Source organism: Garra rufa, chromosome 18, assembly GCF_049309525.1.
Source record: "Garra rufa chromosome 18, GarRuf1.0, whole genome shotgun sequence".
In the NCBI taxonomy this organism is placed as follows: domain Eukaryota; kingdom Metazoa; phylum Chordata; class Actinopteri; order Cypriniformes; family Cyprinidae; genus Garra; species Garra rufa.
In genome coordinates, this window is record NC_133378.1 from 33,157,453 (window position 1) to 33,183,697 (window position 26,245).

General features: G+C 36.3%; 3 protein-coding genes across 3 annotated transcripts; all 3 read left to right on the plus strand.

Moving 5' to 3' along the window:
* Window positions 1-339: 339 nt before the first annotated feature.
* hoxc13a (homeobox C13a) lies at window positions 340-4,240 on the plus strand. Its single transcript, XM_073823766.1, has 2 exons — window positions 340-1,103; window positions 2,977-4,240. The coding sequence occupies exons 1-2, from the start codon at window positions 440-442 to the stop codon at window positions 3,231-3,233; spliced, it is 921 nt and encodes a 306-aa protein (XP_073679867.1). The 5' UTR covers window positions 340-439; the 3' UTR covers window positions 3,234-4,240.
* Window positions 4,241-11,103: 6,863 nt separating this feature from the next.
* hoxc12a (homeobox C12a) lies at window positions 11,104-14,740 on the plus strand. Its single transcript, XM_073823243.1, has 2 exons — window positions 11,104-11,861; window positions 12,628-14,740. Exons 1-2 carry the CDS (start codon window positions 11,276-11,278, stop codon window positions 12,864-12,866), a joined length of 825 nt encoding a protein of 274 aa, XP_073679344.1. The 5' UTR covers window positions 11,104-11,275; the 3' UTR covers window positions 12,867-14,740.
* A 7,738-nt stretch (window positions 14,741-22,478) lies between these two features.
* On the plus strand, window positions 22,479-25,436 carry hoxc11a (homeobox C11a). The gene is made up of 2 exons (XM_073823223.1): window positions 22,479-23,211; window positions 24,451-25,436. The coding sequence occupies exons 1-2, from the start codon at window positions 22,515-22,517 to the stop codon at window positions 24,681-24,683; spliced, it is 930 nt and encodes a 309-aa protein (XP_073679324.1). The 5' UTR covers window positions 22,479-22,514; the 3' UTR covers window positions 24,684-25,436.
* The last annotated feature ends 809 nt before the right edge of the window (window positions 25,437-26,245 follow it).

Here is a 26,245-nt window from a genome sequence, read left to right on the forward strand (position 1 = left end):
TTATGTGTGTATGTTGCATGTATTTGTATTGATACAGTTGTGCAACGTTTGAGATTGTGGATAATGAAGGTTAAATTAAAAAAGTGCATACTGCTAAGTGTCCAGACATTTGTCGGCCGAAATGTTGAGGTTGTTTTCGTTCCCCATAGCTTGAAGCCTTCCCCTTTAAGAACGGCTATCTCCAACCCTGTTAGCCAATGTCTGGGCACCAAAAACCTTAGAAGCCAGGCGTGAAACGTGAGCCAGTAGTTGTTTAAAGGGATTATTCTTCCCACCCACAACCCAGTCTCTTCGGGATAGTTAGCATATCACGTGCCTGCGCTTTAATGAACTGGACACATGGATGTAGTCGTGCGCATGCGCGTGCGTAAAATGTAGTTGGAAATGAGGTATCAGTCTTGGAGTAGGCGACTTTTAAAAAGCATCGGCAGCCCGTGATATGACGACTTCGCTGGTCCTGCATCCACGCTGGGCGGACACCTTCATGTACGTGTATGAAAAAAGCCCGAATGAAAATAATCAGAATAAAAGCCAAATTATGGAAGGATTGAGCGGGAATTGCCCTGCGACTCATTGCAGGGAACTGATCTCACACCCCGCGCTGGGACGGCATTCCGGCACCATAGCGACTCACCAGGGATCCGTGTACTCGGATATATCTTCCCCTGAAACTGGTCGACAGTGCCCCGCTCCACAGACGTCATCTAGCGCCTCTCTGAGTTACGGCTACCCCTTTGGAAACCCTTACTACGGTTGCAGATTGTCTCACTCGCACAACGTGAACTTGCAGCAGAAACCGTGTTCGTACCATCCCGCAGAAAAATATGCCGAGACGAGCAGCGCCTTGCCCACGGAGGAGCTCTCCAGCAGGGCAAAAGAGTTTGCGTTCTACCCGAGTTTTGCCAGCTCGTACCAGGCGGTTCCAGGATATCTAGACATGTCGGTGGTCCCCAGTATTAGTGCGCATCCCGAGCCACGTCACGATGCATTGATCCCCATGGAGGGCTATCAACACTGGGCTCTGTCGAATGGCTGGGATGGGCAGGTGTACTGTTCAAAGGAGCAAACACAGTCTTCTCATCTTTGGAAATCTCCGTTTCCAGGTATGTCTTGCCACAGTTGTGAAACCATTAAAGTATGAAAAATGCATATGTATTACAGGGATGAAACTACTTCCTGTTGTGATAGGATATACTTTCCCCCAACTATAAACTGTGTAAAATGTGTCGATATATATATATATATATTTATATTATTCACGAAAAGTAATCAGTTGATAAGAGCTTTCATCTCATAACTCTACGTGATGGATTATGATTGCGCATCCAGAAGGTCTGCACGAACCTGTCAAATGTGTACATGCTGTTCTAGTCATTTCTGACATGTGACCGTCGGTAAATGCTCTATTGCCTTTCCACAACAAGAATTTGAGCGAATCCTACACTCAACAAGTTTTAGCAAGGCAGAGTTTAGTTTGCCTAAAAAAATACGTTTTATTTACAACCTCTCACATAAAATAGTACAATGTTTGAGTGACGTATCTGGTTATAGAGGTTAGTCATATATTAACTCCAATATTATTGAGTCACAGGATTCTTAAGCTAGGAAAGTCACGCAATTTGGAACTGGGGTATGGCAATACTGTCTACCTTTGCTCCTCCCGTATGATAATACAGAAGCTCCTTATTTGTACCAAGTATATAAATCTTTGTCAGCAGTGATCGGGAGTGGTGCCCCGCAATCTGTTATGGACATTTTGCGATGTTTTTTTTCTCCCTAAGAGCAGCTGACGTTCTGTAGTCAAGTTCTTGATTTTAGCTGTGAGCAAAAATCATGCATATGATGTAAATACCAGCTCAGTTATTCAGTATTGTTACTCAGCTGTGGCAAATCAAAATGACCAGTGCTGTGTTGGTAATTCACTGTAATTTCAGGTCTTATCTAAATATACTGTCGCATTATAGTGGCTAAAGTGAATACTTGTCACCACCAACACGCCCCTGACCCGTTTAGCAACCCTCCCCTCCCCCTAGAAGAGGTCACATACACAGGTAGCCATATATTCAAATTGCCACAAATAAGGATGTAACAAAATATGCTTGTTTAATGCAAATGAAAAGCGTTTAGTGCTGTTTTTATACATGCCCCAAACTAGTTCTTTACCGTTTCTTCTAGTATGTTTGGGACCGTCAGACAATATGACAGAAGGGCAGTGGACATGCCTCTGTCTAAAACGTTATGTGCCAGTTTATTAACAGGGAAAATCCTAGAACACACCTGAATGTGTCTGTGCTTCAGCTGCCAGAGAAGCCTAATATCCTTCACCTTATTTTACCTTTACTGTGCCACAGCGAGGTAGTGATTCTGGAAAAAGAATATTGCTGGGTGTTAGTGCTCTTTCATAATATACATAACAATTAAGGTAGACGTGAATTTACATAACAGTATACAAAATTATAACTGACAAAAACTTGTCATTGCTGCCCACAATCTTGGTATTTTAGCAAGACTTTATAATGAGAATGTTTTGTTCTCCTCACAAACCCCATCCATCCAAACTTTACTCAAGAATGATTTATTGTTGTCTATATCAGAGTTGGTTAAAAACCTATTCTATTACGCTACTCCAATGCTAGAAAAAACACACACAAAATAACCTTACACATCGTAAAATGGACCGAAGAAATATCCCCCATCCATACTGATGTAGATATTGTTTATTTATTGAATCAAAAATAATATAATCATATAAAGTAGGTCACAAAAGGAACATAGCTGCCTCTTTGTTCATTTCTGACAGTATTGCCTCCAGATATTTATATCATTTGACGCAACAATTAAATACTTTATTAAATGCATAACTGTTTTGGTGTTTTCCCCAAAGTGTTGAAATTAACTAATCTGTCTTAATCGTTTATCAGTGTCTAATCGGGCAAACAAGTGGTGATAATGTTTCCGTTTATTTGTTTTTTTTAGATGTTGTTCCGTTGCAGCCAGAAGTCAGCAGTTATCGTCGAGGGCGCAAAAAGCGTGTTCCCTACACCAAGATACAGCTTAAGGAACTGGAAAAAGAGTATGCAGCAAGCAAGTTTATCACCAAAGACAAAAGACGACGCATCTCTGCGACAACCAACCTCTCAGAACGCCAAGTTACTATTTGGTTCCAGAACCGCAGAGTGAAGGAGAAAAAGTTTGTCAGTAAATCCAAGACTAATAATCACATGCATACTTGATGTATGTTTCGTACTTTTTTTTTTCTCATCAGCTTATATTCTTCCGTCCAGAAAGTCTGATATTTACCTCTGTTCAGAAATCATGAATGAAGAACATCTGGGCAGCCTCATGCCCAACCTGTCTTCTTTCACTTTATTTAATTTAAAACATGCACACAAAACCTTAACCGCTCACTCTTTGGCTTTTTGGGCATATGATACAAAACTGTGAAAATACAGAAAAAAAAAAACATTTCAACTTCGTCCTTTTCTATGAATGTACATATATAAATAATAAATATTTAAAATTACACAAATATCAAAGAGACACATGGTTTACGTGCATCTGAAAAAAAGGAGACGCGACCCTTCTGCATCTCTTCTTGAGTGCGTCAAAGCCAACCAGCCAGCAGAAAACACTCGAGGGGCTCAACACGCAAGAGAAGAGGAAAAAATAATCATTCTATGGGACACTTTGGATGAATCAAGACTTGTATAGACTCTCGAAAGGCTGTAGCAAATGTTGAACTGGATCACGAATCGAACAGTCATTTGATTTTCGTGGAAATGACAAAGATTTTGCTAGAATGAGCCTGCGAGACTTTAAAAGCTAAATGGTTCACTGTGGGCTACATTTGCTTTTTAATGCCGAGGGTAAACCAGGCTGCTAATGTTAACTGTACAGTTTAATGCTTCTATTATTTAATTTAGATTTCGCGTATGACAGGTCTGTAAAAAAGGAATGTTTCAAGATCATTTGTATGTGTCCCTATTAGCAGTGAAGGATATGACTCTGCCATGCAACTGGAATGATTGTAAGCATTTAAAAATCATTTAGTATTAAACATTAATGCACAACCTTTTTGTTTTTATATAGAAATATATATCGTAAAGCATTGGAGCTGTTCACACAACTTGTCTGTATCTCTTTTCGTGCAGTATGTGAACTGTATTGTGGTGTTCAATTCCTAAAGTACTGAATTGAGACATATTTCATAAATAAAAATGACAATGGAATTTGTTGAGTACATTCTGCTTGTAGTGGATCAATGCATTTCAATTATCAATGACAGCAGTGGCCCATTTATGGCCGCTTTATAGATAGATGCATATGTGTCTGTCCATCTTTCCGTGTACCTGCTTGATAAAGTTTGCAAGTGAGCTCTTACAATAGATTAAATGTGTCATTTGGGTGAGGGTTTTTCAATAGGCGTAAATGTCTGCTTAAAGTATAGTGAAAAATATACACAACCTTAATATTAGTGACAAGACAAGCTGGTATTGGCAGTCAAGTCTGATCAGTTAACATTTCAATTGTCCATTTAATCACATACTTTCAATGCTAGCGGTACAAAATTTAGCGCCGAATATATTTTGATTCAGAATGCTCAAGCAACGGGCTTCCAGTAGGCCTTACATATTTTAATAATTCAAGCAGTGCACTTGCATGTAAAGATCTAGGCACGTAGTGTTTATTTACTTATTTATATTGATAATAATTGAATTCTTCGTTATAAGTACATATTCAGTTTTATCATTAATTTAGAGTAAGTACTTAATTTAAAAGTCTGTCCTATTTGTCAGTAATTTTACCACAATTTAAATGATTTTTTTATGAACAATAAAGGCGACTTTTCAATGAAATGTCACTACGAATATGCCGCAGCAACATTCAGTTACAGTATGATCTTCGCCGTTTCTGGATATCAAGGATTATCCCGTTTTCTTACATCATGAAGATATGGTCAGAAGAATAACGTTGATTTAATGCTCGAAGAGTTTCTTTTTTGCCAACTTATAATTAACTTTTAAATATTTATTAAATAAAAGAAACTGCCTGAAGCACTGTTAATAGTGTAATTTCTTTTAAATGCCTTTTTTCTTATGACACGCCATTTAATTTTAATGGCAGTGTGTAGGCTACATTGAACGAATAAATTAAATACTGTCAACTTCCTGGTCTAACTAATTTTTTTTAAGACGGTGGTGTACATTACAATTCTTTTGATTATTACAAATAGTCAAGAGAGGAGAATTAATCATACGTGATTTAACTCGACAAACATTTGTTTTAAACAGATTTAGTGGAGTAAAACTTCTAGATCTAGAAAATAGGTTTGTTAATGTTTTTTAACTAAAGGTTTCCGCTTTTTTGTCAGATGTTTCGCAGTTGATCTCTACACACGCATGCATGCATACATACATATATGCGTATACGTGTGTGTGTGTGTGTGTGTGTGTGTGTGTGTGTGTGTGTGTGTGTGTGTGTGTGTGTGTGTATACATGTACGTGATTTTGAAACATTTATTTATATATATATATATATATATATGTGTGTGTGTTTGTGTATGATATATTTGTATAATGTATTTGTGTGTGCATATAAATAAATAAATAAATAAATATATATATATATATATATATATATATATATATATATATATGTATATATATATGTATACATACATATACATATATACATATACACACACACACACACACACAAACACGCACAGATATATATAAAGATGAACTGCGAAAAATATCTGTGACCAATAAAGCTGGTAAATGCTGGTAAATATACAATTGAATGACGTGTATGATGAGCAAATCTTATGTGAAAATAAGGAACTCTGTAATTTGGTGTGTACGAAATTTTAATTTCCTCAGTAACACATAGGCACACACCCGGTTACTGATAAAACTTTTGTCATCAGCCAGCTATCAGTGTTGTAGTTCAGTTGCTTACTTTGAAGAGTAAGACATTTCATGTTAACTGCATAATAGTTAGGCCTTCTGTTTTAACGTCACGTGATCGCGCGTTACCCTTGACCATGACTATGCAGTCGCTTTGACCTTGACATCACAGAGTCTTGTGAATAATAAACAGAGGGGCTGGACACCACTGCCCGTGGTTTGTTTTCAGGCAAACAAGGTGTTATTTCCCTGTCTAGACGGCGAGAGTTAATGACATACCATAAATACATAAAAAGGAAAATGCTCTGATTATCCAATATCCTTGTCATTGTGAAAATGTACACTGTGTACACCCGTTGTTGTTGTTTTTTTCGTTTTTTTTAAAACATTGAACACTGTTTTTTTTTTTTCTTCTTCCGCGATCCCTTGCCCGTATAAGTTTTAAACCACCAATGGTTGTATTCTCTCATCATGAGGTGTAGGTTATATTGACCACGAAGGCAGGTAGTGCATTTACGTCTGCAAAAGACAGTGCTCACAAGAGATGTCATCTTATGTTATTTCCATAGGCGCGCCGAGGAATGATGGGTAGCCTACTACTTCCTAAATATCAAGAGATGCATCCAGGGCCACGTCAAAAGGTATGGCTAGTTTATTTATCTGTAGTAAATACGCACAATGCCTTGGTGTTTTAAATATGGAAAAAGTATATAATTTATGAATAGAGGACTGTATGCATGTTTTTATGATCTTTTATTGATGCACTTGTTCTGTCAAGCTACCATTTTATTCTATGTCTGGTTAGGCGCAAGGCCTATTCAATATATGCATAGATCTATTATGAGCAATGCGGGAAAAACGTCTTCGCAATGTTTTTTTCATACTCACTTGAGCTTTACAAACAACACGCTTTAAGATTTATCAAATGCCGTTCATTTCGTTTATTAATTGCATAATGTAAATATTTCATAATTGTATGCTCTCTGCAAAAAAATAAATAGAATGAATTGAACTGTTGGATTTCTAAAGTCATCTTTCTAAAGAAATTATAAACTAGATTTAAAAAGCCCCATTATTTTAGCTGTAAGTTTAGTTTAAATCTATATTGATATTTGCGTAGCTTTGTTTTGTGTAGCGCGCTAATTTTTACTTGTATTAATATTATAGAGTTTTATTGTTTTGACTAGCCTAATTATAATAACTCTTTCTGGTTTTGCATAGGATAAATAGTGGTATTATAATATAGAAGTTTATTACATAATTTGTACTAATGTTTTTCGTGTAACTATTAATACTTCTTTTTACCAATGCATTTGTTTATTAATTGCAATCTCACCAACAAACGATGGTGCAGTAATAAGACCCTGAAATATTTTAGATTAGATTAAATTATTGTAAGCACATACGTATACTTTTTTTATGTGAAAAAATGCATATGCATTTTTAAAGCAAGCAAGTTTCTGGCTGCTCATTCTCTAAACTATTAATGCTGGAATCGGAGAACAATAAATATAGAAAAAAAAACGCTTTTCAGAACGATATTGTCTCGATCGATGTGCTGTTTAAATAATAGATGTTTAATGCGAAAGGCCTGTTCAGCCAAACACACAGGCTCACGTTAGCTTTTTTTTATTCGCCGGTTCTAAACAGACCAGCTGGAATGCGAGGAGAGAGATCAGTGAGTTGGGGAGAAAAGGGGGCTGATAACCTCTGGTGGCGTATGTTGGAAATATCAGGAAGTGAGCAGAGTAGATTCAGCACGGAGACACATGCTTTGCGTCGGTCTTTATGTAGACAATTTGTGTCTGGCGCACGTCCTCTTACAGCATATGTGTGTTTAATTTAAGATGAAGGTAACTAATAAACTACTAATATGTAGCGAAAAGTATATATTTGCTAGTGTTTATGGAAAGACATCAGAACACCGGTAACACGTTGAATTGAATAGTTGGGTTGTTCACTAAAAAATAAAACGCGGTTGTTTGAATTCTGAAATGTATATAATATGTATTTATTATTTTATATATATGCTGTATATTATGTGATATTTGTGTATATATAGGTATATTTTGTAAATGCATCTCTTAAAATGTAAACCAGATTTGCGTCTGTAAATGTTTTCTTTTTTCTCTTTGTATTTTGTAAACTTCTAAAATTACCAGCTCGAAGTATATAATTGCATAGTCCCTGAAAATTAAATGATAAATAAATAAACAAACGTATAAATATAGAAAAAAAATAAGGCAAACACCGAGTTCCGGTTTGCAATTTTTGAAAGCCGTATGCTAAAGTGTTTCACAAACATCCAATTAATTTGTTTAATCATTTTACAATTGTCCTTTCTTTACACTCGATTTATATGGACTTAATTTAAGCAAACGTAATTGTAGTCAAATTTTAAATAAATGTAAGTGTAGTAAAACCGAGAAATATGCAATGCAACCACAAGCACTTACATTTGTGTGTTCATACAGTTTTTTGTTTTTTTCTGGAAGCTGCGTAGCAGCTGCGTCTTTATTTCTCTATACATTTCTTTGTTAATTTGCGATTTCATTTAATTGTCATTATTTTAATTAACTATTTTGTAGTTAGCATTATTATTATTCGTTTCTAATGTCTCTTGGGATTGTAAGCTACCATCAAACTTTTCTTTCCTTTAAATAAATTCAAGTATTCGAGAACTGGAATTTAGCATTTAATTCACATTTAATGCACGTTTTTCCCTTTAAGAAATTGGCCTTGGAGGACATTCTCAGCTAGGCTTTTAGTGAACCAACCTGTCTTCCAAAATCAAAGACAATAAAAAGGCCTTTGTTTACGCTATGGCCCTGTCTGGACGGAAAAGAGATTCCAAGACAGCAATCTCAGAGCGGCGCAGACAGTGCACTAGACACTGACCTTGAACTAACAACTATTTTAGCCATTTTCCAGATATTTTGGATATCTTACCTTTGGCCATCTTTGCGGTAAGAAAATATAACCTTTCTACTGTGACTTTTAAGCGGTATTATTTGAGACAGGTTGTTTGAGGCAAAACATTTTTTTTTGTGACTGAATTAAGTTGTTGAAATGTCATTCATTCCCATTGAGAACCAGTAACTCACTCAACAACTTGTTTTACTCTTTGTTGTGCTCTTGGGGAAAATAATAAAACATTCTTACAACAGCTAATGAGAAATAATTAACAGAATGCCACAACTGACTAGTGTATTAATTAGCATGTTTTCTCAAAGTAGTAACTTAATTTCAGGCCTCTGTAGCTTCATATTTGGTGATTACTTTTATATTTAACACACAAATGTCCTGATAATTCAGTTAAATATCTGATAGCATTTAAAATGTATATGCACGGATTGTTGCATAGCATGTTAATTGGTTACATGAATCTAGTACTCTAGCCGTAAAACATGCACACGTGTGCCTAAAATTTAGATGTAATAATTCTTGGGCAATTTAGAGCACAGCATTTGTAGACTTTTAGTTGTTTTCAGTGTGTTATAGGTGTTACGTCAATATTAGTAATGAGTTGAACACCGGATTTCCTTAGGCGGTATCTTTGCATTTATAGCCTAGATATCCATCGCCATTAATGAAGCTGTTTGTGGTTATTTTTGCTTTTGTCTATTTATTTGAAGTAGATGAAACAAAAATAAATAAATAAGTTGGTCACGAGCATAATTACAATTACGCCCCCACAGAGACAGACACAAGCTTCAGATTGGCAGCAAACGCAAAGGTACTGTTCTACTCAAAGGCTATTGCTAAATGAAAATGTTTAAAATGAACGAAGAGTGCAAATATAATTTGCCCAGTGTGAAAATATATATATATATATATATATATATATATATATATATATATATATATATATATATATATATATGTATATATGTATATATGTATATATGTATATATGTATATATGTATATGTGTGTGTGTGTGTGTGTGTGTGTGTGTGTGTGTGTGTGTGTGTGTATGTATGTGTATATGTATATGTATATGTATATATGTATGTCAGCATGAGCATGTGCGCAAGAGGCTACCAAACGTGTAGACAAACCAGTTTTTAAAAAACAGTTATGAAGGTATAGACTTCAGTCTTTTTTTTATATGACAGCTGCATTCACATCTCTAACTGTTCTTTGTATTTCAAAATAGAGATAAAAGGATATAATTCAAAACAATCTTTTGTGACACTAAATACACATCGATTGAAAAGTTAAACATTACAAATTATAAAACATTAGAAAGGATTTTATTTTAAACACTTTTTTAATAATTAATACACTGGGGGGAAAAAACTATTTAAAATCCCAAGGCCTAAAAGATTATACTAAAACAGAATAGACATAATATAAACTGCGTTACGTACACACTCCAGTGTGAGACAGAGTTTAATGCGTACTGTTATTATTGTCCTTTTGTCATAATAATCTTTATTTCTTCGCTTCATTATGTTCTTAATACACACGTGACAATGGCACTGCGTTGCAGTTGATATGATGAAAAAGTGCGTGTACTTTATATATTTACAATCAAAAATCAATTAATGTGATCTAGTGTGGTGTATTTGGAGCGGCAGAATCATTTTAATGCCCTCTGCCAGCTTGTAAAATTCAAATAAAAGAATTGCGAGATGTGTAACAATCCTGCATGAGTTTGACTGCGAGTATTTATAGGATGTATCTGTTAAAGTTGTTCATGTGAGGTGTACTAGAGCATATTATCTAAAATATAGGCTACGGTCTTAAAAAATTCTTATAGAATATCATCTTCTTTTACAGAGCCAATGGTTTCAACCTGCTGACCCCACTACAGTAAATATGAGTGGAGTTCAGCACTGAGCATCAGTATTTCTTTAAAACAAGCCTGTAAAAGATGAACATCACATCTTTATATGACACTGAATTTAACCGTAATTTGTTTGAAAACAATGTCGAAAGAACCCTCACCTTCAGTGAAAAAAGTGCCCCTTTTTGTGGCGGGAAAAGTATTTTTTATTTTATTTATTTATTTATTTTTTGCCAGGTAATAAAGATTAAACGAGGCTAGGGACACTTCTCTATATTTCTAAACAGGAAAGTGAAAGACGATCGGTTTAGAACCTTTGAGCTAGGGGAAAAGAAAAACAAGATTTTACATTTTTAATAAGATATTTTATAGTATTTTTAAAAAGCATATAAAACCCGTAATACAGAAGTTAATGTTTTGTTTTGTCTGAAATGGACCAAGTGGGTGGTACCTTCTAGTGTTCGAGTAAGCTCCGGCACGTGACGCGGAGATGACCAATCAGGTGCACCTCCAGGTTTAACTACGTTAAATGTCAGATTGCAATAAACTAGAAGCTGTTGGTCTGGCCCGCGGAAATGGGCGAGCATAATCTTCTTAATCCTGGGTTTGTGGGACCTTTGGTAAACATCCACACTGGAGACAGGTTTTACTTCCCGAATTTTAGAGCCTCAGGGGGACAGCTGGCGGGGCTACCGTCTCTCTCGTACCCTAGAAGGGACAATGTTTGCTCTCTCCCGTGGAATCCATCGGAGTCGTGCAATGGATATCCTCAGTCTTACTTTAGCAGTCCCGTATCCATTAACCCCTCTTTTAATCGATCTTGTGAAATAACCCGACTGGAGGAAAGCAAGTGTTATTATGGCAATTCCAGCAGCACCAGAGAGCCGTGTTCAGACAGCAACAATCTCAAGCGAGAGGAGCGAGCAAGAGATACATCAGTATCGTCTGATCACGGGATGCACAATGGGATGGGCAACAGTGGCACCTTCTCAAAGTATGATTATGGCACCGAGCATCTGACCCAAGACCCGCCATCCTGTCAGTCGTTGGAGTCCGACTCCAGTTCTTCAGTGCTAAACGAAGGAGGAAAGGCTTCAGCAGGCGACCCACAAACCCTGGTATCGCAGGGAAACCACGCAAGCAATATCGCCAGTGGAGGAGGTTTGTTCCTCGCATTTAATCACAGCTGAAAGACAACAGAAGCACACAGTACAGTTACTCATACCTTGCTCCAGCAAATTCTTTTTGCATGACAATTTATTTAGGCATTCGCTGGCGACTGTTATGATTTTCCTGCATGGGTCTTGCGTGGTTGTTCAAGGCCACTAGGGGTTGCCCTAAAATGCTCCACGTTCACCAGTTTAAGCGCTCAGTCATTTATACAACCAGTAAACACAACATCATAAAATTCAACAATCCCGTTGCCAATGTTTGACGCCGTTTGCATAAAAAGCATAGTTTTTGTTGTTAAATGTACGTTTTGCCAAAGCTTTTGCGTTATTTTAGCAAGCAGAGCATATTTGTAAAATGGCAGTTGCTCTGACAGAAAAAGAGGACGTTTTTTAATGACTCGTAAACTGAATTAATATCGTTGTCGTGCTGTAAGAAGTCATTTAATATGCCTTGAAACCGCTAAATAGGTAGGGTTCTTGCAAACACGACGATTATCGCGTTAATGTACGTTTAACTAGAACAGTAAAACGTCCTGAGACATTCTTTCTATGCAAACAGATAAATTCATCATATCGACAGCTTGCATCACACTTCAGCTTGTCATTGAATCACGTCTAATTGTCATGTTAACAGTCTCACAAAATGCACCAGAATTTTGTATTTTACGTGGCAGCGAGATGTGGAGAGATTTTGATGTGCTGGCCTAGGAGATATTCTGAAGCTCTCTCATGAAACCGTGCTTTGCCCCCTCTAGGTGCCCCGTGGTACCCGATGCACACCCGGACCCGCAAGAAGCGAAAGCCCTATTCCAAACTGCAGCTGGCCGAGCTTGAGGGAGAGTTCATGCTGAACGAGTTCATCACCCGGCAGCGACGTAGGGAGCTGTCTGACAGGCTCAATCTCAGCGACCAACAGGTTAAAATTTGGTTCCAAAATCGGCGGATGAAGAAAAAGAGACTGTTGCTGAGGGAGCAGGCTTTGTCCTTCTTTTAAGGAGGCACAAAATATACACTGCTTAATGGTAGTCCGACAACAGTATTTAGTTAATGGTAATCTGCCATTGGCCCATTTTACTCTGAAAGTCTTGCCCCACGACGCATTCAGAAAACGCGAATAAGAATTTAGACATAATAGGGGTACGCGACCAAATGATGGCTCCAGAAGTCTTGCTTATACTATGTGGGTCTGGTGTTTATTTAAGAGGGTTGTGTCCAGCAGTTTTAGGCTTGTATACGGTGGGAATGTTTTAGTTTAAGTTTTGAAAGTAACAAGCTGTCTAAGCCATCACTCACTTTATTAAGTAATGAACTGCTAGTTAGAAACTCAGACAAATCTAAGCTGTGAGATAGCATTTCGGACAAGTAAAATGTTTTCTTATCAGTCTGATCGCTAAATATTTATTGTCGGAGTGTTAAAACAATTTTTCAAAGTATAACACAACACTCGTGCCATGATCAGTGTTCTAAGCTAGAGAAAATAAAATAAAATAGACTGAAACGTCATACTTGGTCATAATGAGAATCCTTATCTGTTCGTAATCTCCCATATGTTTTTTATTTTGTAAGTTATCGCTAAGAAAGGGCCTTTCAAACTCATACTCGGCAATAAGAAGCGTGGGCAGCGTTAAGCCATCAACGTCTTATCTCCGTTCCGCAGTCATCGCCACGTGTTCTATGGCACGTTCACGGTCACGGGCACAAAGTTAGTGACCCAACTCATATCTTGGGCCCTTGAGAACCAAACTGCAATTACAGAACAGCTTTTATGAATAGACTTTGATCTAGCCTGAGAAATGTCTTTCTGACAAATGTTAAGAAATTACTTCTATAACTAGATATTGGCCAAAGTGTAAATTGGTAGCCCTGCAGCTAAGCCGCACAAACTGCTAATAAAATATTTATTCATGATATAGTGAAAAACTTTATAGGTGTCTCTGTCATATTTGCATTTTTAAAAGCATAAATTGCCCATTAACGATCGCTTGTCCCTTGATCTGCGTTATTTGGACATATTCGCTTAGGTCTACTTAATTAACTCACAACAACAATGCTTCTGGGAGAGAAATGCATGGTCAAGTAATATTACGGAGACGCGCAATTATAAATTAAAACAAGGATTAAGTAATTTATAAGTGTAATGGAAGTAGCAATCATACTGAAGAGACCAGATTTAAATCCAAAAATTCACGAGCCTGTTTTGCTAATTAGCGGGACCCATTGTGTTATTTGAAACGTTATTTACTCAGATCATGAATTATATGCCAGTAAAATAGTTCATATTTGCTGCATGATTATAATGACTGTAGTTAGAAGGTAAAAAGCAAATGTTTTTCAGACTTTTTTTTTTTTGTCAACAAGGCGCATGTTTTATTTTAAAACCCCTTATTAAAAAACTGAAGAAAAAAAAACATTTAAAATTTACGGACAAAAAGTTGGTTTCATATAAAATATAGTTTATTCGTTTGTATTTTATTATTATTATTATTATTATTATTATTATTATAAACGAATTTGGCATAAGTCGGTGCTACGTTATTTTCTTGTTAATGGTCTGATAGTTCGGCGACTGACATTTTCTTTAAATTTATTTTTTGTGACTCTATAGAAAATACAAATATAATTATATGAATGGCATCATCAGCAACTATATAACAATGATCGTCATGTTTCCCCTCTTTGGATTGTTTTGTGAAATTGTCTCTGATGTATAATTTTTCTGTGTTGTTCTGTGTAATTTTGTGAATGCACCAGTGTCGCATTCCTTTGTACCTTGCGATTTAAAATGTCTTGTAAATAATGTTGCGAGTTCATGAATGTATCCATATATGTGTAACCTACAGTTTCTGATTAATAAAGTCTTTAAACTTATTTTTATTTACATGTTTTCTTGATGTCTGTGTTGCGGGATCCATATGAGTGTTAGTATTTTAATCTGTTACATTTATTACCTAAACAAATTCTTACATTCAACAGAAGAAAAGCCGACTCAGGCGGTCAAACTACCGTTTTCAGAAACATTTCATTACGAATTAGATGTACGTTATTGCGCTTGGCACTATCCTTATTTTGACCATGTTGGCTCTTAATTATTTCAGTGTAAGGCCACTACATAAAACATTTTGTTGGAACACTCAAGAGAAAACTCTAAAAATGCATTCTGAATGTTTGCCAACATGGCCACATGCAGTGCAACAATATTGATATGCTTTATCCAGTGGTTGAAAATGGTAAAGACATCCACCTAGTGGATAAATGGAACAGACGCCGAAACAGGGCCCCGTGAGGACTAACGGCAAGGACATGCAATGCTTTAATGCGTTGCTTTGCTGTTTTTGCTAAAAATATCTAGTGTGCGTAGATTTCCTTTTTCCTGCTAGGCGATTACTTTTAACTTTTAAGAGTAGAACTTCTTGTATTCGATTATAGGACCAACTTGTAATCTAATGTTGATCATGAGTTAAACATTGTTAAACTAAACATAAAGTATTTTAAATATGTTACATATTATATTTAAATAACAGAGAACCATTTAAGATTCAGTCGAATGGAAATAAAGCGGGTCTTATAGGGTAGAGATGGTTCCAAAGCCAAAGCCTAGTGTCAAGTCTATTGGCTTCCTCACAAGCAAATGCGCTCCAATCGTAACAATGGCATTTTATGCGCTTGCGGCGCTTTTGACTTTGAGACTGGCCAAATCTGTTTATGACGACTCGTCTCCCCGGCTCAGAGGTCATTGAGCACCTCAGTGCCCTTCACACAAAACTTGTGTAGTCATGTGGTTCACTAAGTGCTCTAGATCTCCCCTGCTCCTATCACAGACGTGTAGAGACTGGAGAGCTTACTTCTGGCGTAGCTTGCACTGCACACATGTTTGTGAGAATGTGTGTATGTCTGTGAAAGGGGGTTTACGTGTAACTAAGAGAGTGAGACAGAAAGATTTCTTGACAATGGGTAGTTTTATAAACGTGTATATGCTTGCCTTAACCTGCTAGTAACTTCAATATGTGGCTTATGTAACGGTTTGGTGTCTTTTGTATTTAAGCATTAACTTGCCAGTAACCTCAATATTTAGCTTATGCAACGGTTTGGTTACTTTTGTATTTGACATTTGCTTGACCTAACAAAAGACAAATAGACGAATAATTACAAACACTGCAACGCACTGGAAAAATGCTGTTCTTTAAGCTTATTTCAGCTGATTAAAAAGATCATCTTAGAAACGAACAGTTATAAGCTCACTTGTAGTTACATTGTGCAAAAGTGTTGCTAATGCAGAATACTAATCTTTTATATTCATTGTAAATTATATTGTAATTTGTAATTTATCTTGCTTAAAATATTTAATAGGCTATTCATATTTCTTATAAACTTTCTTGCATGATTGTTTGAGCATTATCTTCTGTTTAAAGTTTAAACGATACAATTCTGTCATTAAGGAGACCGGTTCCTCCTTCGGTTACTTTTTTCGTCTATGTGGTATTTGCCTGGAATTGTTAACTTATTAACTTCTAAACAAGTACGGAATAATAAAAACGTATTTTATTTTCTTGATTATTATTTTTTTTTATCTACTCTGCGTCTGTCGTCGTTTAATTGTTACTTGCAGCAACGTCAACTTTTTTCCATTTTTTTCAAATCATTAATATACAAATAAAAATTCTCCTTTACAGTTTATTGGTAGGACCCGGTATGCATTTAATGATACTAATATCTCGCTTTTGAATTATTTTAAGCATTTAACATATAATATGTCTTTAAGTACAGTTTGCCAAAGCCATGGGACATTTTTCTATAAAGCTTCGGCACGACGTCAAAATATCCACATCTACAGGATGTATACCTATTGCATGCCTGTTTTTTAATCTGCTATTACGAAACAACTGTAAACCATGATGTTTGTATTTGTATGCTAAATACATCGCTTCTTCAACCAGTATCAGAGCTTTTTTCCTTGTACTGTAGTTTAATAATTAGAAAATATTATATGCGGCTACGGCGTAGATGTACAATTGTATAGCAAAACATATATAGCAAAATATATATATAAATTGAAATTGACGCCAGGCACATGTTTGTCCTATGCAGAACAGCGCAGATGCGTTCTGAATACCATTAATACGAATCAAAGCCAAATTGTAATACGTTGATCTGCAATACAGCCTACCTGAGTAAAAAAGACGAAAAAAGGTGTTGTCGCATGAAAGAAATTAATTATTGAATGTTAATTAATAACTGTGTTTCATGACTAAGTATTCAGTTTAGAAAAACTAACTTTTTTGCAAACAATTGGTTTGGCTGTTTATACAATGTTTGGGGCCTTCTTTCCGATCCCACCCCTTGCGTTAGCTGTCTTAGTGGGCGGGAGCAACTTACAAATTGAAGGTCAAGTTAGTGTGTCCCATATATAGGAACCAAGTATCCAATACCGTTGGTGTAGACAAAATTCAAGCATTAATATGAAGTTAAAGTACACCAGATATTTTACTAAATCTTACGATATATGTTTTTGTAATAATTGCGTTTAGGGTGCATAAACATTTCAACTCATTTTACAAATGCAACAATTCATTTCACACATTTATATCACATAGCCGCCCTTCATAAGAAATCATCCGCTTAATAGTCTTTGGCAAAATAACAATTTTCTTGCCTCTTCTTTTTCTAGCCTAATAGATAAGGAAAGTATTTTAAGGGAGTTTAATTGCTTGATGGACGGGGCGAACATAAGCAATAACAATGTTTTTTTTGTGTCAAACTTTTGACTTAATGCTAAACTTGGATCCATCTTCAAAGTGATTACACAATTATTATCCGGATATTCGTGTAAACCATTTTGCGGTGCAAATATATATGTGTGTGTGTGTGTGTGTGTGTGTGTGTGTGTGTGTGTGTGTGTGTGTGTGTGTGTGTGTGTATTTGGCTACTGTAATTTGTGCTAATGTATCCTGTAACAGTAAAAAGGTAATGTATACAAAAATAAAATAAGAAAAACACTCTACTCTCTGAGCATGTTATTTAAAATAGCAATGTTGCATACAACTAAAGTCGTGCAGGAGCCATGCGGTGTCATATTAGAGGTTTTGTTGTGAGTATACCTTTTTATCTTGTCATCAACAAGCCATGGGGCGGAAATCTGGTTTCCGCAATAAATGCCATTCAGTTTACGGTCGTCGAAACAGTTTGATCAACAAATATTAAGCAGACATTTTCGGTAGATTATGTAAGCAGTGTGACTGCAATGGCATTTTTAAAAAGAACGAATGCTTGCGCTAAATATTTTTCACTCTTTTTTTTCCTGACAAAAAACAACTAACTAAAGAAGCTAGATAAATTAAATAACAAAAACATAAATAGGTGTTTGACAAAAAATATTAAAGACTTTTTTGCATTAGGTAATTTTTTTTTTGTCGCTGGATTGTACTAAAATTCCAGCTTGCTAAAGCGCCTCTGCCTGAACTGAAATGAGCCGTATAGCAACGGAAACAGCCATGCATGTTTATTTGATTTAGCTAATGTTGATTTTGGAGTTACTTGTTTTATATTTTTTGTGGACGCACTTAGGTTTTGCTCACTATTGGCATTTTAGTGCATTTTAAAAAATAACGTACATGGGATGTAACAAATGATGGAAATTATTATCAGTGTGGTCATAAGGTTCTGGCATGAATCAATGCTTATTTGGAGATGGTATTCTACTACATGCATCATGCACCCATTTTCTGTGCAATTTCGGTGCTATTTATTAAAGGTTACAATAAACGTTTAGTGAGGGGTTATTCTAAAATTAAAAACTGGTTATTATTTACGTGGTGTCTGCCAGACAATGGAGACATCACTACTACTACTAACTATTGTTATTCGAACACGCAAAAGTCCGTTACTAGGCTACTTTATTAGTCAATATTTAGTATTAAAGTATCGGTATGTAGAAACACGTGAAAATAAATGCATACAACAAAAGTATTTTTGTCTAGAGTATAAGAACAATGCTGTATTAATATACGCATAAAGTCTTTTCCTGCGGCAAAACAATAGTTTTTTTTTTTTTTTCACGGCCGGTGTGTGAAAGGTTGTTCTTTTTTTGGCATAAATACCTATAGCGTATCTCAAAACGATAAGTGTTTTATCTTTTTGCATTCCCTCGAATTTCATATAAATGTATACAGTTAGCTACTCTATTGTAGCTAAAGTTGTTTTAAACCACATGTACTCCAGCGAACAAAATACTTCATATCACTCAATATAATAAAGATAACTTCTGTTGTCTGTCCGTAATGCAACTTTACATTTTGAGCAACAGACTTCAAGGATTTCTATGACTGAGTTGTCTAATTGACACAATTGGATACTGGTTGCTTGTGCTAACGCTCTGCAGCTATTCACTAGCAGAGACCTCTGTAAAAAGAAGGGCCATTTTTGTTGTTGCTTGAATCTGTTCACAGCTCATACGAGCGAGTTTAACAGCCCGACTTACATCCAATTAAATTTATCTAGGCCATGAGGGGACAGTAATGCTATTACACAGTTTCCCTTTTTAGCCCTGCTGAGGTTTTAGCCCTAGAGGTAAACTGAAGGGCCCTTGAGTGTTGCCTACAACTGTTGTTTGGTCTCGTTGATGTATGTTATGTTTCATTTTCTGTCGATGTTCCATCGGTATGATGCAAAAGCATTTTTGTGTTGATGCACGAATGAGAATTCGATGAAACTGGCGACCAGGCAAATACTTGCCGAGATTTACCGCTCGAGTTATTTCTCCAGATCTCTATGCTGAAGCATATAGGCCGCGTCGTTTTAGTCCGAGTAACAATAATGAGCGACTCCATAATTTTACTTTAACTCTATAATTAAAGACCTTAGCTGCAAAGAACTGCAAAAATTCCATTGGCAATGTCGTAAAGCTCACGGTTTTTCATAGTGATGGTTTTTAGGGGGAGAATGGCAAACATTTATAACACCTCTGTCCCCTGTCTCTAGACTCTAAACGTCTTTCTAGCTTTTATTTCCAGCTGAACTTGCCCCTTCAATTCAACTGCTACATCACAATATCCACAATTGTCTAAATCTCCAGCAGGGGCAGAGCATTTGTGGGGATATAGTGCTTGTTTAGAGAAAGAAAAGGGCGCGCCTTTGTTGAATTTCAGGGTCCTACAGCTAGTAGTATAATGTTGAAGCTTTATGATGGCATCGAAATAGTTGCCATACATGTGAAACCTGTCTCTTGCAGAACAACTGTTTCAAAATATGGTACAAAATATGTCAGATAGGTAGTAGTTGTTGTTGTTACGCACTGCGGAAACACAAGTGTGGGCTTCGTTGTGAAACCAGTATGATACACAATGGGAACATGTTAGTTGTCAGTAGTTATCTCTTAAAATCTTTCTCGGATTAACACGTTTATACTGGACAGAAGGACTACACGACTCTTATGAGAAAAATCGTTGTTCCTGATCATTAACGGTTTTACGATAAAGTTTTGGCTCGAATAGGTGACACAGATATGTTTGTTTAGTGTGAGCTCCTTTAAAATAACTTTTAGACCTGAATGACTGAAACCAGAATACATCTTTCGTCGGTCGTTGTATTGCATATCTTTTAGTTAAATATTTCATTCCGTGGGACTTATTAATTATTTACCTTTTGTTTGTTTTCTGTAGAACAAAGCAGTTCTTCCTTTTCCGCCGTTCGGCCTTTTATGGCGGCCGCAGTGAGAATTTTAGTGGTCAAATTCAAGTGCTGGGTCTGGGCAGCTGTCTGCTTTCTTTGTACTTGGTTGAAGGCATATTGCACACCAACCTTTTGTCAATTTTGAGAGGGCTCAGTTCAAAGACTCATAAAGTCATTGCCACATACCTTTTACACAAATACGCGATCAATATAGCAGAATGCGGTTTAAAGAAACAACTAACTTTTTAGTTACGATGTGCAGTGTAACTGATATGACTATTTTTCCACTGTCGGTGATAGTTTGTAAATGTTAATAGGAACACCCTGAAAAGCTGTTTTGAATAAATAATAGACCTATAAAAATAATCCTTTTTAAAGAGAAACTATTAAAACCAATTGGTAACAAACAGTGGTAAATGTTATTAGTTTTTATGTGATTCTTTGTAAAAAGTTTCCATGGCCGGTCATGGATCTTCAGACATCTTTACATATTTTACATGTACTGATAGTTAATTAAAAATAAATACATATTTTAAAGCGAGTTCTACATACTGAAATAATGTTATAATTATATCCATATTATTCATTATAATTAATTATTATATTTATTATTTATTTCACGAAATAGATTTGGTTATAAATTTGAGAAGATTAGCATGCACTGCAATGTTAGCAGCATATGTTAGTATAGATGGTTACTTGGATCTTCCAATATTAAAAATAATTTTTAAATTAAAAGCAATATTTTCAACATTCTGCTACAAAAACAAAACATTTCATGCTTATTTTAATAGACGCTGGAGGGTACATATTGAAACTGGATAGCATGTTTTGCCTTAAACAGATGCCTCTCATAAAATGGTCTCAGAGATTTAAAATATCCAAGGGATCATTTGACGTACTTTACACATGTTAAATGCCAAAACGTGTGGTGCTTAAGTGTAAGGAAGGTCGAACACAATAGTGCATTACACATAATTTTATTTATTAGTTACATTCGATTGAAAAAACAGTGTTTTACATTCACGACAAAGTCATCTTCAATCATATGTGGCATCATTCATAGCACTAATTTTTAGTTTCGTAAAAAAAAGATAAGTTTTTCCCAGTTTGAAATTAAACCACATACAAACGTAAACATAAAGATCAGTGTTTATACAAACAATGACTGAAATTTCCGGGTAGATTCAGAGGTCATTTTCTGCACAAGTTCCTAATGTTTTTATCTCAACCAAAAAGTCAAACTCACAAATGTTCTATTATTATATTCAAGAACTGGGTGGAGCTGACACGTGACATCTATAAGGCATATTTGCTTATCAAACCACATATAAATATATATGCGCTCTATAGGTTTAACGCATGTATATTTTATACATAATATGACATGGAATGTCATAAAAATTCTATGCATTTGAACAAAAGCAACTTGAAAATGCGGTTAAACTCGACCCTTGAACATTAGCAGTGCAGCAATCAACACAACAACACAATAATAAATCATACCAGTCATATTTAGCAGTCGTTTTTTAAAGTTTTAATAGTTTGCTTACATGCGAAAGATTAAAACATATATGCCACGATATGCAAAAAAAAAAAAAAAAAAAAAAATGTTGTCTCATACTCATAAATTCAGCGTTACTCAGTACCTATAGAGGCTCTAACACACGTACACATAAATAGAAAATACGTCTCTTCGTTCTTACAAAACTCGCTTAAAACAACAAGCAAAAGGTGTTACTGTTTTACATGGTCTTGCATGATTTGAAAATTAATCGTTTGAATCTCACAGATCTTACCCAGTTGAACCACTCCTACGCATCCATGTGTTCCAAATTGATATATGACAATATCTACTTTCGATCACGTGTTGCGGGGCGACTTAGACGGATTGCGCGTCATCTCGCCTTCCCAAATTTTCTCCTTCTGCAGCTCGAATCCAAAACATCATATCTGTAGTACGGACTACAGGAGAAAGATGTTTAACTCTGTTAATCTGGGCAACTTCTGTTCCCAGACGCGTAAAGACCGGACATCCGAGTTTGGGGACAGGACGGGCTGTGCCTCCAACATCTACCTCCCCAGCTGCACCTACTACGTTCCCGAATTTTCCGCCGTCTCTTCGTTCCTTCCACAGGGGCCCTCGCGACAGATCACATACCCCTATTCCACAAATCTGTCTCAAGTGCAACCAGTGCGAGATGTTTCCTATGGTTTGGACCCGTCCAGCAAGTGGCACCACAGAACCAACTATGCATCGTGCTATTCAGGAGAAGATCTTGTGCACAGAGACTGTCTTCCGCCATCCACCATGACAGAAATGCTCATGAAAAACGAGAGTGTGTACAGCCACCACCACCACCACCACCAGCATCATCCGAACTCTAGCCACCCGTCCACCGGGTTCTACACCGGCGTGGGGAAAAACAACGTGCTCCCTCAAGGTTTTGACCGCTTTTTCGAAACCGCCTATTGTAGCACGGACAATCAGTCAGAACATTGTTTACAAAAGAGCGAGATGAACAAATTAGAGACTTCGTCCCAGCAACCCACAGCTGTTTCCGCAGCGCAGGAGCCGGAAAAGGACCCAGAGGATGAGGAGGAACATACAAACTCGGGCTCGTGCACTTCAGCAGCTACAAAGGACGGGAACGCAAGCAAGAGCAGCCATTCGAGTAGGTACCGAAGCTGTAAATGGGGAAAGGTTAAGGGACTAGCCCGGTGTTTTGTCGGTCAGATTTTATGTGGAGTTTTATAAGCATTCAAAGGATTTTATTATAACCTACAAAGCTCTTTCCTCCAACGAAAAGAATTTTTACGATGGGAAAGCGCTTTGAAAAAAGAGGATGTTATACACAGACGCTACTATCCCAGAGTCTGTGAAATTTTAAGAGCGCGCTATTGTGACAAATGCTAACTTTGATCATGAACTTGCGTTGCGCATTGCGAGGGATTTTCTCGTTTAGCTGTCGGGGGTAAAAACCAATTGGGCAGAACATTACTTTTGGCATACTGTGAATTTTGTTTTAGCAGCTCGAATGTAAACTAGCTAAGTCCTTATTAGCTTTTAAACGTGCTGTGACTTGAGTTACCGTGGGCTTGATGTGCACAGTCAATGGCCATACAATGTTAGTGCTTGCCCAGTGCTAATGACTGTCGGATAGATCGATCTATCTATCTATCTATCTATCTATCTATGAAATGAAAGATTTTTTATTAGAGCATTTCCTTTTGAAAATGCTTTACAATGTAAAGTTTGCCCAAAAGTATAAGTTAAGGCCAACTGTCGTAATTACCTTTCAGAAGACATCATTGGATATTTTAGATTTTTGGTCTTTTGTCATTTCGGCGCTTTTTAAACTGTAAGTATAGCTTGCAGAAGAGAGGCTACCATTCACGGCTATTTACAGGAGACACTACCCCAGGCCCACAGTATTTGTTTGTAAAAATAAGAACATATTTTAACGTGTATATGGTCAAGGGTTCTAGTTTGCGAAACACATTTATTAATTAATATGATACAAAAATAGGAGAAGGTAGTAAATAAAATCACCTTCACCTTTTCCAAGTAAAAAAAACCTAGCCTGTCATCTATTGATGACACTTTATTTGTTTACCGTTTTACGTAGTTTAACCTGTGTGTTTGTTTAATAAGCCTATATTTATAGTGTTTCTACTATTTACCCACGGCTATAGTTTTGCATCGAAGTACATAATACATAGTTGGGTCTGCTTCCTCCCATCTGTAACCTTAGATGTGATCTATGAGGCATTTGGTGACTCTGGAAATTACAAATTCTTCTTCCAGTAAAAAAAATAAGTGTTGTGCATTTATGAACATATCATTGTGTTATTGCAGAAAAAAACTGTTTTATAACGTGATCATTTAAGTTGTCTTTTTTGATTATCCCAAGGTACCCCGCGCACAAGAAAGAAGAGATGTCCATACTCCAAGTTTCAGATTCGTGAACTGGAACGAGAATTTTTCTTTAACGTTTACATCAACAAGGAGAAAAGGCTGCAGCTGTCCAGAATGTTAAACCTTACTGACAGACAAGTCAAAATATGGTTTCAAAACCGCAGAATGAAAGAAAAGAAATTAAGCAGAGATCGCCTGCAGTATTTCTCTGGGAATCCGTTGTTGTAATTGTTGAAATGGCGTTGCCTTTTATTTAATATCTCTGCAAACTAAAATTACATATGTCGAAATATGCCCATCAAGCTAATTAAATCATTAGAAAATCTTTGTTACAGCCAGCAAAAGTACTAAAAACTGTTAGACATGTTTGAAGAGTAACAGAACTGTAATGGCTGAGGGTGGGGACAGAGAAGGCAAATTTACTTAATGTCAAATTAAACCGGCATTTCTAGTTTGTGATTCACAAACTAAAACGTAAATCCTACAACGTTTAGTTTTTTTTAATTGTATGTGACACGTCTTTTAAGTGAAATGTTCAAATGTCTTCACTTTGAAAATGGTCACAAAATAGCCTACTATAATATATTATGAAAGTGTACCCTCTAACCTTTTATGGTTGTATATATGTACATTAAAACACATACACTCGACTCTGGTTCGAATCTGGAGATGTCATACTTTTTTATGTTTTCACCATTTAGAACTGTGACTTGTACAATCTGTAATATTGTATTCCTTGTACAGAGATTATGCATTGTGCATTCGTGAATGTAAATATAATGTTATTTTGAGTATCCTCACCCTATCCCTGCTGCTATTTTTCTTTACATTGCCTTTGCAGCCTTGTGAGCTTTGTCGTTCAATTCTTTAAATTATTTGCTGTACGCCCAAAGTTCTCATTTATTTCGGAGGGATAGCTCAGCGATCCGATTTGGCCTGTGTACTACATATTAACCAAAAATAAACACAAATAAAGGTAAACTGGTATATGTCAATTGTGACTTGATTTTTAAAAAATAAAAATAAAAGGTAGTCTATGGTGAAGTAAAAATTGTGGATGTGAATATGCAGTGAAAACAGAGATCTAAAAGCAGATATAATAAACTGACCACTACCAAGTAATGAAAACTCTGTATCTCTCTCTCTTGCTCCATCTCTCTCCATTCGTCGTCTCCCTCTCACACGTTAGTTCAAGTATCAATATTCAGCTATTGTTATTTTGCATTGAAAACCGACTAATCAATATGTTTAATATTGTCAAATAAAACTTTTTGTCAGTAGTTTTGATGAACAGTTTTATAAAAACAAATTATAATAATGAACAAGAAAGGGATGCATCAAACACGTCAAATATTTAGAGAGTATTTCGGTAAGGTCTTTTAGTACCTTCTAAATGCAATCGCCACTCTTGTAGTCTAGACACTGCAATAAAGCCAGGGCCCTAAATTGCCTTTTTTCCGACTTAATTGCACCGTCTGTTCGAAGGGAATGGTGTTCACTTCCGCAGTAAATAGTAAACAAGAAAGTCCGGCTGCTTGGACAAAAACTGAGACGTTTAAAAATTGAACACTTATTGCCTATAGGTGCAGGAAACCTATCAAATGATATTGCCGAGTGTAGTCCGTTCACGTAGATTCATCTCTTCAGCAGAAGCTGAGTTGTGCGCATCTTGCATTCTGAGAGACAAACAGAACAGAAGTGAGATATTTATTTTGCGGTGTATGCTCACAGGGGTGGGGGTATTGCATGTTGTCCCCATGTGCAGTTTTATATGTGATCACGCTACACGA